Source organism: Lupinus angustifolius, chromosome LG08, assembly GCF_001865875.1.
Source record: "Lupinus angustifolius cultivar Tanjil chromosome LG08, LupAngTanjil_v1.0, whole genome shotgun sequence".
Taxonomy (NCBI): Eukaryota; Viridiplantae; Streptophyta; class Magnoliopsida; order Fabales; family Fabaceae; genus Lupinus; species Lupinus angustifolius.
The window spans coordinates 475,272-488,887 of NC_032016.1; the positions used below are offsets into that span (position 1 = coordinate 475,272).

The 13,616-nt window shown below is 32.9% G+C and overlaps 1 protein-coding gene across 1 annotated transcript; it reads right to left on the reverse strand.

The window, feature by feature from the left end:
- Positions 2,726-8,032, reverse strand: LOC109353792. The gene is made up of 7 exons (XM_019596153.1): positions 7,711-8,032; positions 7,312-7,432; positions 6,737-7,214; positions 6,008-6,622; positions 5,216-5,662; positions 4,134-5,176; positions 2,726-3,983 (listed from the first exon to the last, which is right to left on the reverse strand). The coding sequence occupies exons 1-7, from the start codon at positions 8,030-8,032 to the stop codon at positions 2,726-2,728; spliced, it is 4,284 nt and encodes a 1,427-aa protein (XP_019451698.1).

The following is a 13,616-nucleotide window of genomic DNA, read 5'->3' on the forward strand; positions in this document are numbered from 1 at the left end:
CAGATTTGATGCAAAATTGGTTAGATGAAAAGCTCGAACTAATTAGATGTCTGGTTCACGGTTGAACCAGTCAGACCGACCAGTTCGAGCCAGAATTTATAAAACTAGTTCAAGTAATTTAATTATTTAATAGTAATAATACAGTCGTATGTGAGGCCTTGTGTGTTACTATTTGGGGCATAATAGTTTTGAATACCTAATTTTGTCTGAGTTATACACATACTAGAATAAGATTGAAAATAAATATTCAATCAACATTTTAAAATATATGAAATCTTCTGACTATCTTTAAAATATATCAAATCCTCTCATTAGTCAAACATACTCTTCCGTCATTAAATCCTTTTATTAAATTTTTTAGGATAAAATAAATGTTTAACATTTGCCATTATACGCTTATCACACTTCTAGATAGGGGAGTTTCTCTTTTGTTCACTAACTCAACATTTTTTTAAGGCAAGGGTGGCAACAACAATCATCAATTTATTGAAAAAGAGAAAGCTCGATACAAAAGGCAGCGAAAAAAGGTAAGAGATTACATATGGTTGAATCTATAATTAGGCAATCCAAACCTGTTTCTATAGAAGTCAACAACAAGAAAACCATGAATTGAATCCCACCACGGGTCACACTTGGACACAACACCTAGGAATGGCAAGGGGTGGAACGGGCATGGATAGTGCTTTCTCGTACCCACATCCACTCAATTTGTAGATAACCTCATGAGTAGCGGGTATTTCGCATGTACCCAATGAGTTTTTACGTTTAAATATATATATTTTAATAATCAATATATATATTTATATAAAATAATTATCACATGAATAATAAAATTTATGTATATGTTAAATTTATCATTATATTTCCATTAATGAAGTTCATTATAAAATAATAATAAATAGATAATATATAATTATAAAATAATAAAAAGTGCAATATATATATTTAATTTATAAATATGTGGGTACACGTAGAGCGTATATGATGATATACGTTCTCATCAATAATCTATTGTTACGCATACCCATCGCGGGTTTTTTAGCAGTACCCACAGGTTAGGTATTTTTGTCATCCCTCAGAATACCAAAAGCCACCAACTTATCGTTACAAGCGTTTCACTCTCTGAAAACGTAAGAGATTTTAAACTCATCAAAACACAACATTGATTCCAATTTTAAAGTAGCTTCCAAGGGACAATAACTTTGCCATTAAAATTGTCAACTAATGCATCTCAACTTTAAGATGTGGAATACATTATCTTAGTTGATATCATTCTTTTCATCCTTATCAGATTTGTTATATTTAATATTCCATTAATTAGGATTTTAATTTATTTTTATTTAAATATTAATTATTTTATTATTTATATTTAATTAATGATCATTAAAAAATTATCTTATTATTTAAAATTATTTTTCATCATATTGTTATTAAAATATTTATTTTTTTACACAAATTAATTTTAGAGAAAGATAAATATTTATTTTAAAAAAATGTTTTTACATTAAATTTAGGGACAAAGATCAAGATAAAAAAATATCATTTATTATCATCCTTCCTCTCCACTTTGATAGAGGGAAGTAACACCCTTATGTTCAATAGCGTATCTCAACTCATAATGTTTGATCATATGACCACAAAAATAATAGCATAGATCATTATAAAAAATGAGCGGCCAAATGAAGTGTTGGCAAAGTAGACATTAGAGTGGTGGGTCATACATTGGTGTCTATTGAATGTTCAGAAGTGTGTGTTAGACATGTAAGGGAAAGCTAACATGGACTGACTTCTAGAAGCTTCAATTAAAAACTAAATAAAATAAATTTCGATTTAACTAAAAACTTTTACACCATTAGGATACAAGTAGTGATATCAAAATTGGTGGCTCAATCTGTTATTTGTCACCATCAAAATGCATGCAAATCAAAAGTGGACGTGAGCATGTTCATTTACCATTTTGGACAAAGTCATATGTCATCCCTATTTTAAAACAGGCAGCCTAGAAGCATTGATAAATAATTAATAAAAGTTAAAAATCCATAAAATGATATTAAATTTAATTAAATAAATAAATTGAAGAGAAAACAAAATACAAGTTGACATGTTATTTGAAGTTGAACAAATTATATTACCCCATAAATATTCTTTGTTTCTTGTTTTGATAGGGTTATGATTGATCTATGTTGCAAACTCTTTGTAGATATGATTGTTCTTGGCTTCACTATTCTCTATTCAATACCATTAATATTGTGCAGCCAAATCATTCATAGATGAGAAACATAATAAAGCAGAAGGGTAGTTTACAGGATAGATTAAACAGCACATAAAAATAAAATAAAAATGAACAATTGCATAAAGTCAAACTTTGAGGCTATTTGTATTCGTAAGTCTTAAAGTAAAAATGGTTCAGATCAAAATAAAAGGAAAAAAAAATGAGTGTGGAAAAAGTGGAAAACTGTCTTCTTCTTTTTTTATGCAAAGGTGCAACTACACCCAGAATATATTAACCAAGAGGACCAAATTACATGTTAATGAACTTATAGTTAGGTAAGCCTAATCTATTTCTATTGAACTCATCCTTTATGAAAGAAGGATAGTTGGTCCAAGAGGACTTATGCCTAGAAAGGATAGCATAGTTTGCTAATTTATCGGCACAAGAATTTCCCTCCCTAAAGATGTGCGAAATAAGACAATTCATAGATAACAACTTAGATTTGCAAATTTCCTAAGCAGTGCTGATCTTCCAAGGGACTTTAGCTTTGTTGTTGAAGATTTCCACCACTGTTGTTGAATCACATTCGATCCACAAGTGGTTCCAACCATTGTTGCGGGCTAAATTCACAGCTTGTATCACAGCAAAAATTTCAGCATATAGCGCAAATTGATAATCAATAAACTCAGCAAAACAGGCTATAAAATCCCCATGATTGTTTCTAAAAATTCCACCAACACCAGCCAAGCCAGGGAAACCTTTAGCAGCACCGTCGGTGTTAACTTTTATCCATCCCTCCCTAGGCCTTTCCCAAACAACTTCCACAATTCTAGGAGCCTTGCTTATCCTTAAGGGAGTTTGGAATTTTCTGAGAAGCAGTAATTCAGCAACAGAGCAAGAGAGAGAAGTAGACTTAGAGCAAATGCCAGAAAAAGAGGATGCTCTCTTTATCTTAGCTATAGCCTGGTTGATAGATATGTTGTAGTCATTGAATCTGTTTTGGTTTCTGCAGAACCAGATAGTGGCAATAGTATGCACCATACAAGCAATAAAAATTTCCCTGGTTTGGCTAGAGAATTTTCTACTTTCATTACAAATCAATGGAGGTAGAGTTTGGTTTGCTGTATGAGTATCAAAGGTGAAGTGAAACCAATCCCAAATAGCCAAAGCAAACTTGCAATTAAAGAAGAGGTGATCAGTGTCCTCCTGGAACTCATTGCATAAATTGCACTTAGAGACTAAGACCAATCCTCTCAATTTTAGATTTTCATCAGTTGGCAATTTACTAAGCATAAGTCTCCAAGTGATGAATGATTGAGAAGGAGGGATGTTTAGAGACCAGATTAGATTGCACCAGCCAATAAGAGACTTCTTGGTTGTAACATGTTCATAAGCAATCTTGGGATGGAGATCACCCTCACAAGAATTCTTCCAGACCAATCTGTCCAAACCATTATGCCTCGAGATATGAGTGATGCTAGAGACCACAGTAGGTAATCCTCTTATCATAGGAGCAGGGATTAACCACTTAGAGTCCATGATAAAGTTAGCCACCTTGGCCTTAAGCTTTGAGTGCAAGTTCAAAGGAATTTGCAGAGAATCAACCATAGTTGTTCCAGTCCAATTATCAGTCCAGAAGTTAATCTTTGTGTCATCCCCTACCAACCATATAGAATTCTCAACTACCTCTATCCAATTATCCTTGATTCTAGTCCATATAGAGGACTTAAATTGTCTGTGAGCAGCAAAGGTTGTTGAACCAAACCTCTGCCTACAGAAGCAAGCCCAATTCTGATTAGAGGCTTTTAAATCCCAGGCAAGCTTTAGAAGACCAGCCTTGTTCAAATTTTTGGTGGATCTAATACCAAGACCTCCTTCCTTTTAGGGAGCACAGACTTTGTTCCAAGCAACAGTAACCAACTTTCTAACTCCAATATCACCATACCAAATGAAGTTTCTCATTCCTTTGTCAACCAGCTTCAACAAGTTTCCAGGCCACTTATAAATTTTGAAGCTATAGACTAGCATACTCTGAATTATGGATCTAACAAGCTCAACTCTGCCCGTCATGGACAAAGTGGATCCCTTCCAAGTGGCAAGCTTAGCCAAGATTCTATCAGCTATTGGTTGAAGATGAATCTTCTTAGGCCTGCCCTTAAATAGAGGGATGCCCAGATATTGAACAGGCAGAGAGCCCACTGAAAAACCAAGATATGAAACCAGGGAAGCAATTCTTCTAGGACTAGATGAAGCAGTATAGAACGTACACTTAGAATTGACATGCTGACCAGAAGCCTCAGCATAGTCCTTGATCAACTTCTTGAGCTCAACCAACTCAGCTTTCTTACCTTTACAGAAGAGGAAGATATCATCAGCATAAAGAATATGGCTAGGAGTTTGAAGACCCTTAGGACCCGAAATTGTAGAAATTTTTCCTTCTCTGACCAGATTGGAAATTCCTCTACTCAAAGCATCTTCAGCTATACAAAATAACAAAGGGGATAAAGGATCCCCCTGCCTAACCCCTCTCTTGCACTGAAAAAAACCCACACTTCTACCATTTATATTTATGGAGAGCATTGCAGACTTCAAGATCACCTCAATCCAATGGATGAAGACTTGGTTAAAACCAAAAGCCTTAAGAGTATCCAGCAGAAAAATCCAATCCATGGTGTCAAAAGCCTTTTTGATGTCAAGCTTAATGGCCAAATTACCTCCAAAAGTCTTGTGATCAAGTAAATTAATTGCCTCAGAGGCTATGCAAATGCAATCATGAATTTTCCTGTCCTTTATAAATCCTTTTTGCTGAGGAGATATAATTCTAGCAAGCCTATCAGCAATCACCTTAGTTATGATTTTGAATTGAAAATTGGCCAGAGCAATGGGCCTGAACTCTTCTATTCTGTCTGCACCAGGGGTTTTAGGAAAGAGAATAACATTGTTGGAGTTGAGGTTGGGGAGCAACTAGCTTTGGTGAAAAAATTGCATGACAACATTGCAGACCTGAATGTCAATTATATCCCAAAAAGCTTGGTAGAAACATCCACCAAATCCATCAGGACCAGGGGCACCCTCACCATTTAAGTCAAAGACTGCTTTTTTTATTTCCTCATTGGAGGGGATTTCAGTGAGCATGCTATTCTCCTCCTGATTAACCAAAGGAGGGATCACATCATGAATAAGGTTGTTGGTGTGTGTGTCATTAGGAGAGGCAAACAAATCCTTATAGTACCCAATTATATGGTTGTCAATGTCCTCCTGGTTAGAGAGGATGTTGTCATTAGTTAACAGCCTTGAGATAGACTTTGTGGCATGCCTGATTTTTGTGACTTTATGGAAAAAGCTTGTGTTTCTATCACCTTGGGTGAACCACTTGACTCTAGCCTTCTCCTTCCAGAAAATCTCTTCTGTCATTAAGGCATCCAAGAGATCCTTTTGAGCTTTGTTCTCCTAATCAAGGAGCTCAGAAGAAGGGCCCAAAATATTGATGGAATTTTGGATAGTTTCCACACAATCCTTAGCGTTATTCACTTTTAGGTGCACATTGCCAAAAACATTAATGTTCCAAGACTTAAAATCCCTCTTGAGATGTCTGAGCTTTTGTGAAAGAACAAACATAGGACAACCATACACTTTGCTTCTCCAACTGTCTTCCACCAGTCTCCTACAATCCTGGTGAGAGATCCACATTTTGTGAAATTTAAAACAAGTGATTCTGGCCTGGCTATGAATAGTTGATTGCAGCAATAAAGGATGATGGTCTGAAGTCAATCTAGGCAGGGTACCACAAGAGACCTGGTTCCAGCAGGTAAGCCAATCCTCATTGCACAAGGCCCTGTCCAACCTTTTTTCAGTAAGAGCATTTCCTCTCTTTTTGTTTGTCCAAGTAAATTGAGCCCCTAAGGTGTTCAGATGCAAAAGGCCAGCCGAATCAGAGAAGGATTTAAACTCAAGGCAGGGAGTTTTAGCAGGTAACCTGGCACTTCTGCATTCATGAGCACCAAGCACCACATTGAAGTCACCAATACAACACCAAGGGTCAGGATTAGCATCCATGACACTCTGAACATCAGACCATAAATGTCTTCTTTGCAGAAAACTGTTATTAGCATAAACCACACATAAGAAGATCCTATTATTGTCTATGTTTACCTCCATAGCAATTTTTTGGTCCGAATTGTTGAGAATTGAGAGGTTGAAATCATACTTGCAAAGACCCCATATGGAGGGCAATTGATGACCTCTATTATTAGTCACAAACACCTTTAACTTGAGCTCTTTCCTAACCAAGTCATTAACAGAATCACTAGGGATCATAGGCTCTGCTATGAACACAAAATCTGGATTATTGGAATCACAAAGGTTCTTCAAAAAGAGCCTTGTCTTGGAACTTCCAGAACCTCTACAATTCTAGTAAAGGATTCTCATTTGTTAGACTTGAGGTATCCTCCCCTTCGGGTTTGGTGCACCTTTTGCTTATTGCTACTCATTTTCATTTTTTTTCTTTTGAGCCTTTGATATAACCGGGGTGTAATCATCCCTTTCCTCCTCAACTTCACTTTGATCAGCCCAAAGTCTCCCAACTAGTCTTATGTCTTGGGCCACCTCTTGATTAGCAATTTCAGTTGTTTCTTGCACAATCATGTTATCATTAGATGACAAAGAGAGATCTTCATCCTCCGAAGGATAATCCCCTTCTGAGTGAGTCAATTTTGACCCCTTTCCCTTTAGGCCATTTCCTCTAGAATGTGTGTTAACCTCCAATTTCTCCATATCATCCAGGTTGATCTCCTCTGTGTTATCAATTTCCAAATTGATAATTAGATCATTTTCCCTCTCAACCATGTTTGCTGCATCAACATTGGATGTTTCTAGAACTGTTTCATTAGCCAAGTTTTGTTCCAACAAGTGATTTTTGGGCATTACAGGCAAGGTGGCCCCTACTTCCCCCACTTTATTCTTTATGTTTGACTTAACAGTCTTCTCAACTGTATGCTTGCCTCTACGACAATTGGAAATATTATGCCCGATTGCCAAACATTCATTGCAGAACTCTGGAAGATTCTCATAATCAATGTTGACAAAAAAAAAAAGCAAACCCCTCCCGTTCTACCAAAATTTGATCTGGGAGCTTTGCTTTGAGATCAATTTCCACAAGCACCTTTGCGAAGTGACCAAAGGATCTGTTACTCGTTGCCATATCCAAAGATATTGGAGTGCCTATACCACCAGCAATGGAGTATATTATCCTTGGACTCCAATATTCTTGGGGGAGGTTGTTGATGCGGATCCAACATTGAGTGTGGGATAATTTTTGGAGGTTTGGATTGAAATCCGGTGTCCATAAAAACAGTTTTAAAAAACCTGGTTTCAAGCTCCATGAGCCAACAGAGCATATTTTCCTCATGTCCTCCAAAGAAGAGAATGAAAAATCATAGAGCCCTTTACCTAGTGATATCATCGACCATTTTCCATATTCCACATAGTGGTAAGCTTACTCTTCAGATCTGTAAACTTCAATGGAGTGTCTCCTTTAGAGAAGATGATCCTACCGTGAAGATGAGTTTTACAACGGATTAAACCTTCTTGATAATCTGATTCAGGGATCTTTATGGCTATGGCATCCCCCTTCAGGCAAGGCTCGGGTAGCTGAGAAGGAACTAAGTCAGGAGTATTATTTAGAGCTTGAATGAAGGATTTTTTCCCTCCCTGTGGTTGATCCACATGATTGGCCTTCGTTGGTTCCTTGTGCAGAAGTATTGGATCATTGTTCACCCCAATCAAACATTTCCAGGGAATAGCATGATTTATGCACGACATGCTGGAGAAGAGATAGATAGAATAAAAGACAGAGATTTAGAAGATCCAAGAAAATTGGAGATTCCTTTCCAAGAAATTAGGGGATTCCAAGAATTTAGGAGATTCTAAGCAGAAGAAGATGATTTTGCCCTAGCAGAGTCAAAACCATAGTAACTCACCCCTTGTAGGTTAATTTAGATTAGTCAACACAAATAAATAATCGTGGAAAACTGTCTTTAATTATAAACTTCATCAAAAATATGATTTTCTTAATAATATGACCAAACTACCTACCTCTCTAGATTGTTAATCATATTTATCATTCAAGTTATGATTAGAACCAATGCATATTCATTTGTTGTCTTGTCAGATTAATTGACTTTTTGTTATGAATCCTTAGTGTAAGCTTTGTTTATACTAAAGGGTATCTATGTGTGTTGGAAGCCTTCCTATTCTTCCTCTCGTCTTTAGTATTTAGTATGTTGGCAGCTTTTGGATGCTTCATTGCTGTCTTTTATTTACATTCACAAATTGAAAAGGGATAAGATGGTCACTATACTCATTTCCAATTATGCAATTCGGAAAAACAAATGTGAGAGAAAAATAAGGTAGAAGGTTTGAATAAAACATAGAAACTTAAGTGCTTGTAATTACTAAAAATCAGAATGTCATTGTATTGTAAAAAAAGCTCATATATGATTAATTAGTAAATCCTTAAGTGAATAAATCCTTACAAATATATAAACAAATATGATGTGGTATGATCTCTTATCGTTGTTCGGTGAAGTAATGACACTTAGATCAAATGTACATTAGTAGTAATGTTCAAAATGATTTGACAATATTCAAGTGACAAGATAAAACGTATAAGATGATGATGATTTTCCACATGATCTTAGATTATTTCATTAAAATGTCTCAATGATTTCTAAAGTCAGTGAGTCTTGTAGAATAAGGAAATCAAATGAAAATATTTTTCATGTAACATTCCATAATTGTTAATCAATTCCCATTTTCAGACATGTGTTGATTAATAATAAATCAACTATGAATATAAATGACGTTTTTAAATAGAAGTATTCATAAAAATATCCTTCATAATTTCGATAAACTTATATTGTGATAATGGTTCTTATTTTTTTATCTGTTCACAATTTATTTGATTTCATCATATCATACATATATATATATATATATATATATATATAATGTTTTATTTATCAAAGAAAAGAATATAAAAATTTGTAAAGAAACATTACGGAAAATTTTAAAAATAAGATGGAACCCTTGTCTATTCCCTGTTTGCATTTATTTATTGTGCGCAACACTAGTTATCTCTATAAAATTACATAATAAGATGTAACCCTTCTTTATTCATTTTTTTAAATTGTGCGCACATTTTTTATTACATCACAATGTGTTGGTTCTCAATATTGGGAAGCTTGAATTCAAGCCAGTTGCGTTTACAGCGTTTATCAACAACACATGTATAGTGGGGACCACAAAGTTCCTTACATTGTCGGTTTGTTTTACAAGGAAGATTTTTAACACAATTGGCATCTGATTGTTTGCAAATATCTGTATTCACACAAATAATACATTAACATAAAAACAATATATAGAGAATGTAATGCAATGAAAATTAGAAGGAATAAAACATCGAGATTCAAAATAAAATATAATTTCTAACCGGCTGCCATGACAAAAACCAAAAAGAAAGCAAATTTAACAAGAGATATCCGCACACTCAAGTAACTATCCATAGTTGATCAAATCTCTAATGTTGAATAGATGGTTCAATTCTTCATAGGCCTCTACCACCTATATATAGTGGTGAGGTGTGACACTTTTAAAAGAGTAATTAGTGTCAATGGGAGAAAAAAGCATTCATACATAGTATAAGGGATTAGTTTATCACCCGTAGTGTAAAAATATCGTTGGTAGTATCAATAAAATAGTATACATGGTTTTACAATGTTATTGTATCATTATCCTTCATACTTAATTAACATTGACTATTAAATATAAGAAATAATGGTGGAAAATGTACTTACTTTATATGGATTTTTACACTCACATTGCATAAATATTATGTCGTTAACATTTTATGTATGTGAGAATATTTAAATATTATTGTGGTGTTTATAATATAAAATATTACCATCTAAGGAAAAGCAAAATATCAGTTGCCCTTAATGTTGTAATACCATTGCATTGACGACATACTTTGTTGTGGGTTTTTGGAAAAATATAAATGCCTTTATGACTAGACTAAAAATTGTTATTACATAATAAAAGATGACAAAAATACTCTATTTTAGAATTTATATCACCATCATTATCTCTTTTCATCCTAATTCTGGTGAAACACAAGGGTTAAATTATTATTTATTTATTTTTTAAATTTAATATTTAGTTTCAGAGTTTGAATTAATTTTCATAATAGTGTGATTTTATTTTATGTCATTATGTGATTTGTTAAAGTAGGGTTTTTTAATGGATTTTGATTTCACTATTGTTTGTTGAAGTAATGACACTAGGGTCAAATGAATGTTAGTAGTGACGTTTAAGATTGTTTGACACTATTCAAGTGATGAGATAAAACATTTAAGATGAGGGAGATTATCAACATGATCTTAGATTATTTTCTTAATTAAAGTACTCCAATGGTCTCGAAAGTCAGTGAGTCTTATAGAATAAGGAATTCGAATGAAAATATTTTTCATGTAAGATTCTGTAATTGCTTTCGATACGACGCACAATTTTTATATTTTTGTGTGCTGAAAATAGATGTTTATAAATTTATTTGTGGTTACCGCAATATGAAAACTCGCTTATGATACATAGTCGTGAAAAATGGTAAAATAATGATATTTGAATGTTTATGAGTAATTGTGATAAACTAATAATTGGTTTTATGCCTATATGTTATATATGTTCAAGTCACTGTTATTAAACTTGGACCGGTTAATAACTCGGTCAGCGTACTATTGGTGCAACTATTGATTCAATGGTTGGACAGGTTAACTCGGTTTGCATTAAAAATTCTAAAAAATTCATAATATTATGTAACAATATTTAATAATCATATACTCAAAATTTAAAAATATTATCATGCATAGTTAAACAACAAAAAATAACATTTTACTACTATAAAATGACACAAGTAAATTGATATTATCATCAAACAAGTTATGAAGTATGTTTTAACTATAACAAAAACATACAATAAGTTTAAATTTGATTAAACAACGGAAATTTTGTTATAATGTAAACTAACAAATGATAAACGTAAGTACAATAAGTTAAAAGTATTTGCTTTTCACTGAAAAACGACATTGATTTGATTGTTTAAAATATATATATATATATATTCGATTGACTCGGCCGATCCAACCGGTCCGACCACCCAAGCCAGTTTTAGGCTTAAACTAATTGAGTCAACTGGATTTGATGCAAAACTGGTTAGATGAAAGGCTCGAACAAATTAGATATCTGGTTCACAGTTTAACCGGACGGACCGGCCGGTTCGAGCCGAATTTTACTACACTAGTACAAGTAATTTAATTGCTTAATAGTAATAATATAGCAAGGCCTTGTGTGTTATTATTTGGGGCATTATAGTTTTAAATACCTAATTTTATCTGAGTTATACACATATTAGAATAAGATTGAAAATAAATATTCAATCAACATTTTAAAATATATGAAATTCTTTCACTGTCTTTAAAATATATCAAATCCTCTCATTAGTCAAATCTATTCTTCAATCATTAAATATTTTTATTAAATTTTTCGTATAAAATAAATGTGTAACATTTGGCTTGATACGCCTATCCCACTTCTAGGTAGGAAATTTCTATTATGTTCACTAACTCGTCATTTTTTTAAGGCAATGGTGGCAACAACAACCATAAATTTATTCAAAAAGAGAAGGCTCAATACAAAAGGTAGCCAAAAAAGGCAAGAGATTACATATGGTTGAATCTATAATTAGGTAATCCAAACTTATTTCTATAGAAATCAGCAAAAATAAAACCATGAATTGAATCCTACCATGAGTCAATTAATAATGTTCATTATAAAATAATAATATATAGATAATATATAATTATAAAATAATAAAAAGTGTAATATACATATTTAATTTATAAATATGTGGGTTCACACAGAGCGGATATCTTGATATCTGTTCTCATCGATAAGCTATTTTTATGGGTACTCATTGTAGGTATTTTAGAAGTACCCAGAGGTTTGGTATTTTTGACAACCCTAAGAACACCAAAAGCCACCAACTTGTCGTTACAAGCGTTCCACTATCTGAAAAATGTCCATTACTGCATTACTGCATCTCAACTTTAACACGTGAAATACATTATCATAGTTGCTATCATTTTTTTCATCTTTATCAGATTTGTTATATTTAATATTCCATTAATTATGATATTCATTTATTTTTATGTAAAAATTAATTATTTTATTATTTTATATTTAATTAATCATCATTAAAAAAAATGTTATAATTTAAAATTATTTTTTATCATATTGTTATTAAAATATTTAGTTTTTATCACAAATTAATTTTAGAGAAAAATATAAAGATTTATTATAAAAAAAATATTTTTACATTTAATTTAGGGACAAAGATCAAGATAAAAGAATATCATTTATCATCATCCTTCCTCCCCACTTTGAGAAAGGGAAGTAATAGCGCATGTCTCAACTCAGAAGGTTTGATGATATGACAAGAAAAAGAACAACCTAGATCATTATAAAAAATGAGCGGCCAAATGAAGTGGAGGCAAAGTAGACATTAGAGTGGGTGGGTCATACATTGGTGTCTATCGAATGTTCAGAAGTGTGTGTTAGACATGTAAGGAAAAGCTGACATGGACCGACTTCTTGAAGCTTCAATTAAAAACTAAATAAAATAAACTTTGATTTAACTAAAAGTTTTACACCATTAGTACACAAGTAGTGCTATCAAAATGGGTGGCCCAATCTGTTATTTGACACTAGCAAAATTCCTGCAAATCAAAAGTGAACGTGAGCATGTTCGTTTACCATTTTGGACAAATTCTTATGTCATCCCTATTTTAAAATAGGTAGCCTAGAAGCATTGATAAATAATTAAAAAATTTAAAAATCCATAAAATGATATAAAATTTACTTAAATAAATATATTGAAAGAAAACAAAATACAAGTTGACATGTTATGTGAAGTTGAACAAATCATATTACACCCTAAATATTCTGAGGCCTTTAATTACTTTATGGTTAACAAGGGTACTAACTCCACCTAGAGGGGGTGAATAGTGGTTCAAGTAACAATTAAATTCGATTCAAAATACAAAAGATAATCTAAAAAACGACTGGTTGTAATTGATTAAATGATTGCTTAATCAATTAACACAGTGTTGCACTTAATCGATTAAATGAATGCTTAATCAATTAACCTGATGGATTTCTTGAAAATCTTTTGGTTCTTGATGCAGCAAGGAAACAATGATTAAACTACTCTAATATGCTCTTGAACCGATTATTGAAGATGATTAACAGAGTAGATTCACTTATACAATGATCTCTAAATGAATGCTATCAAATA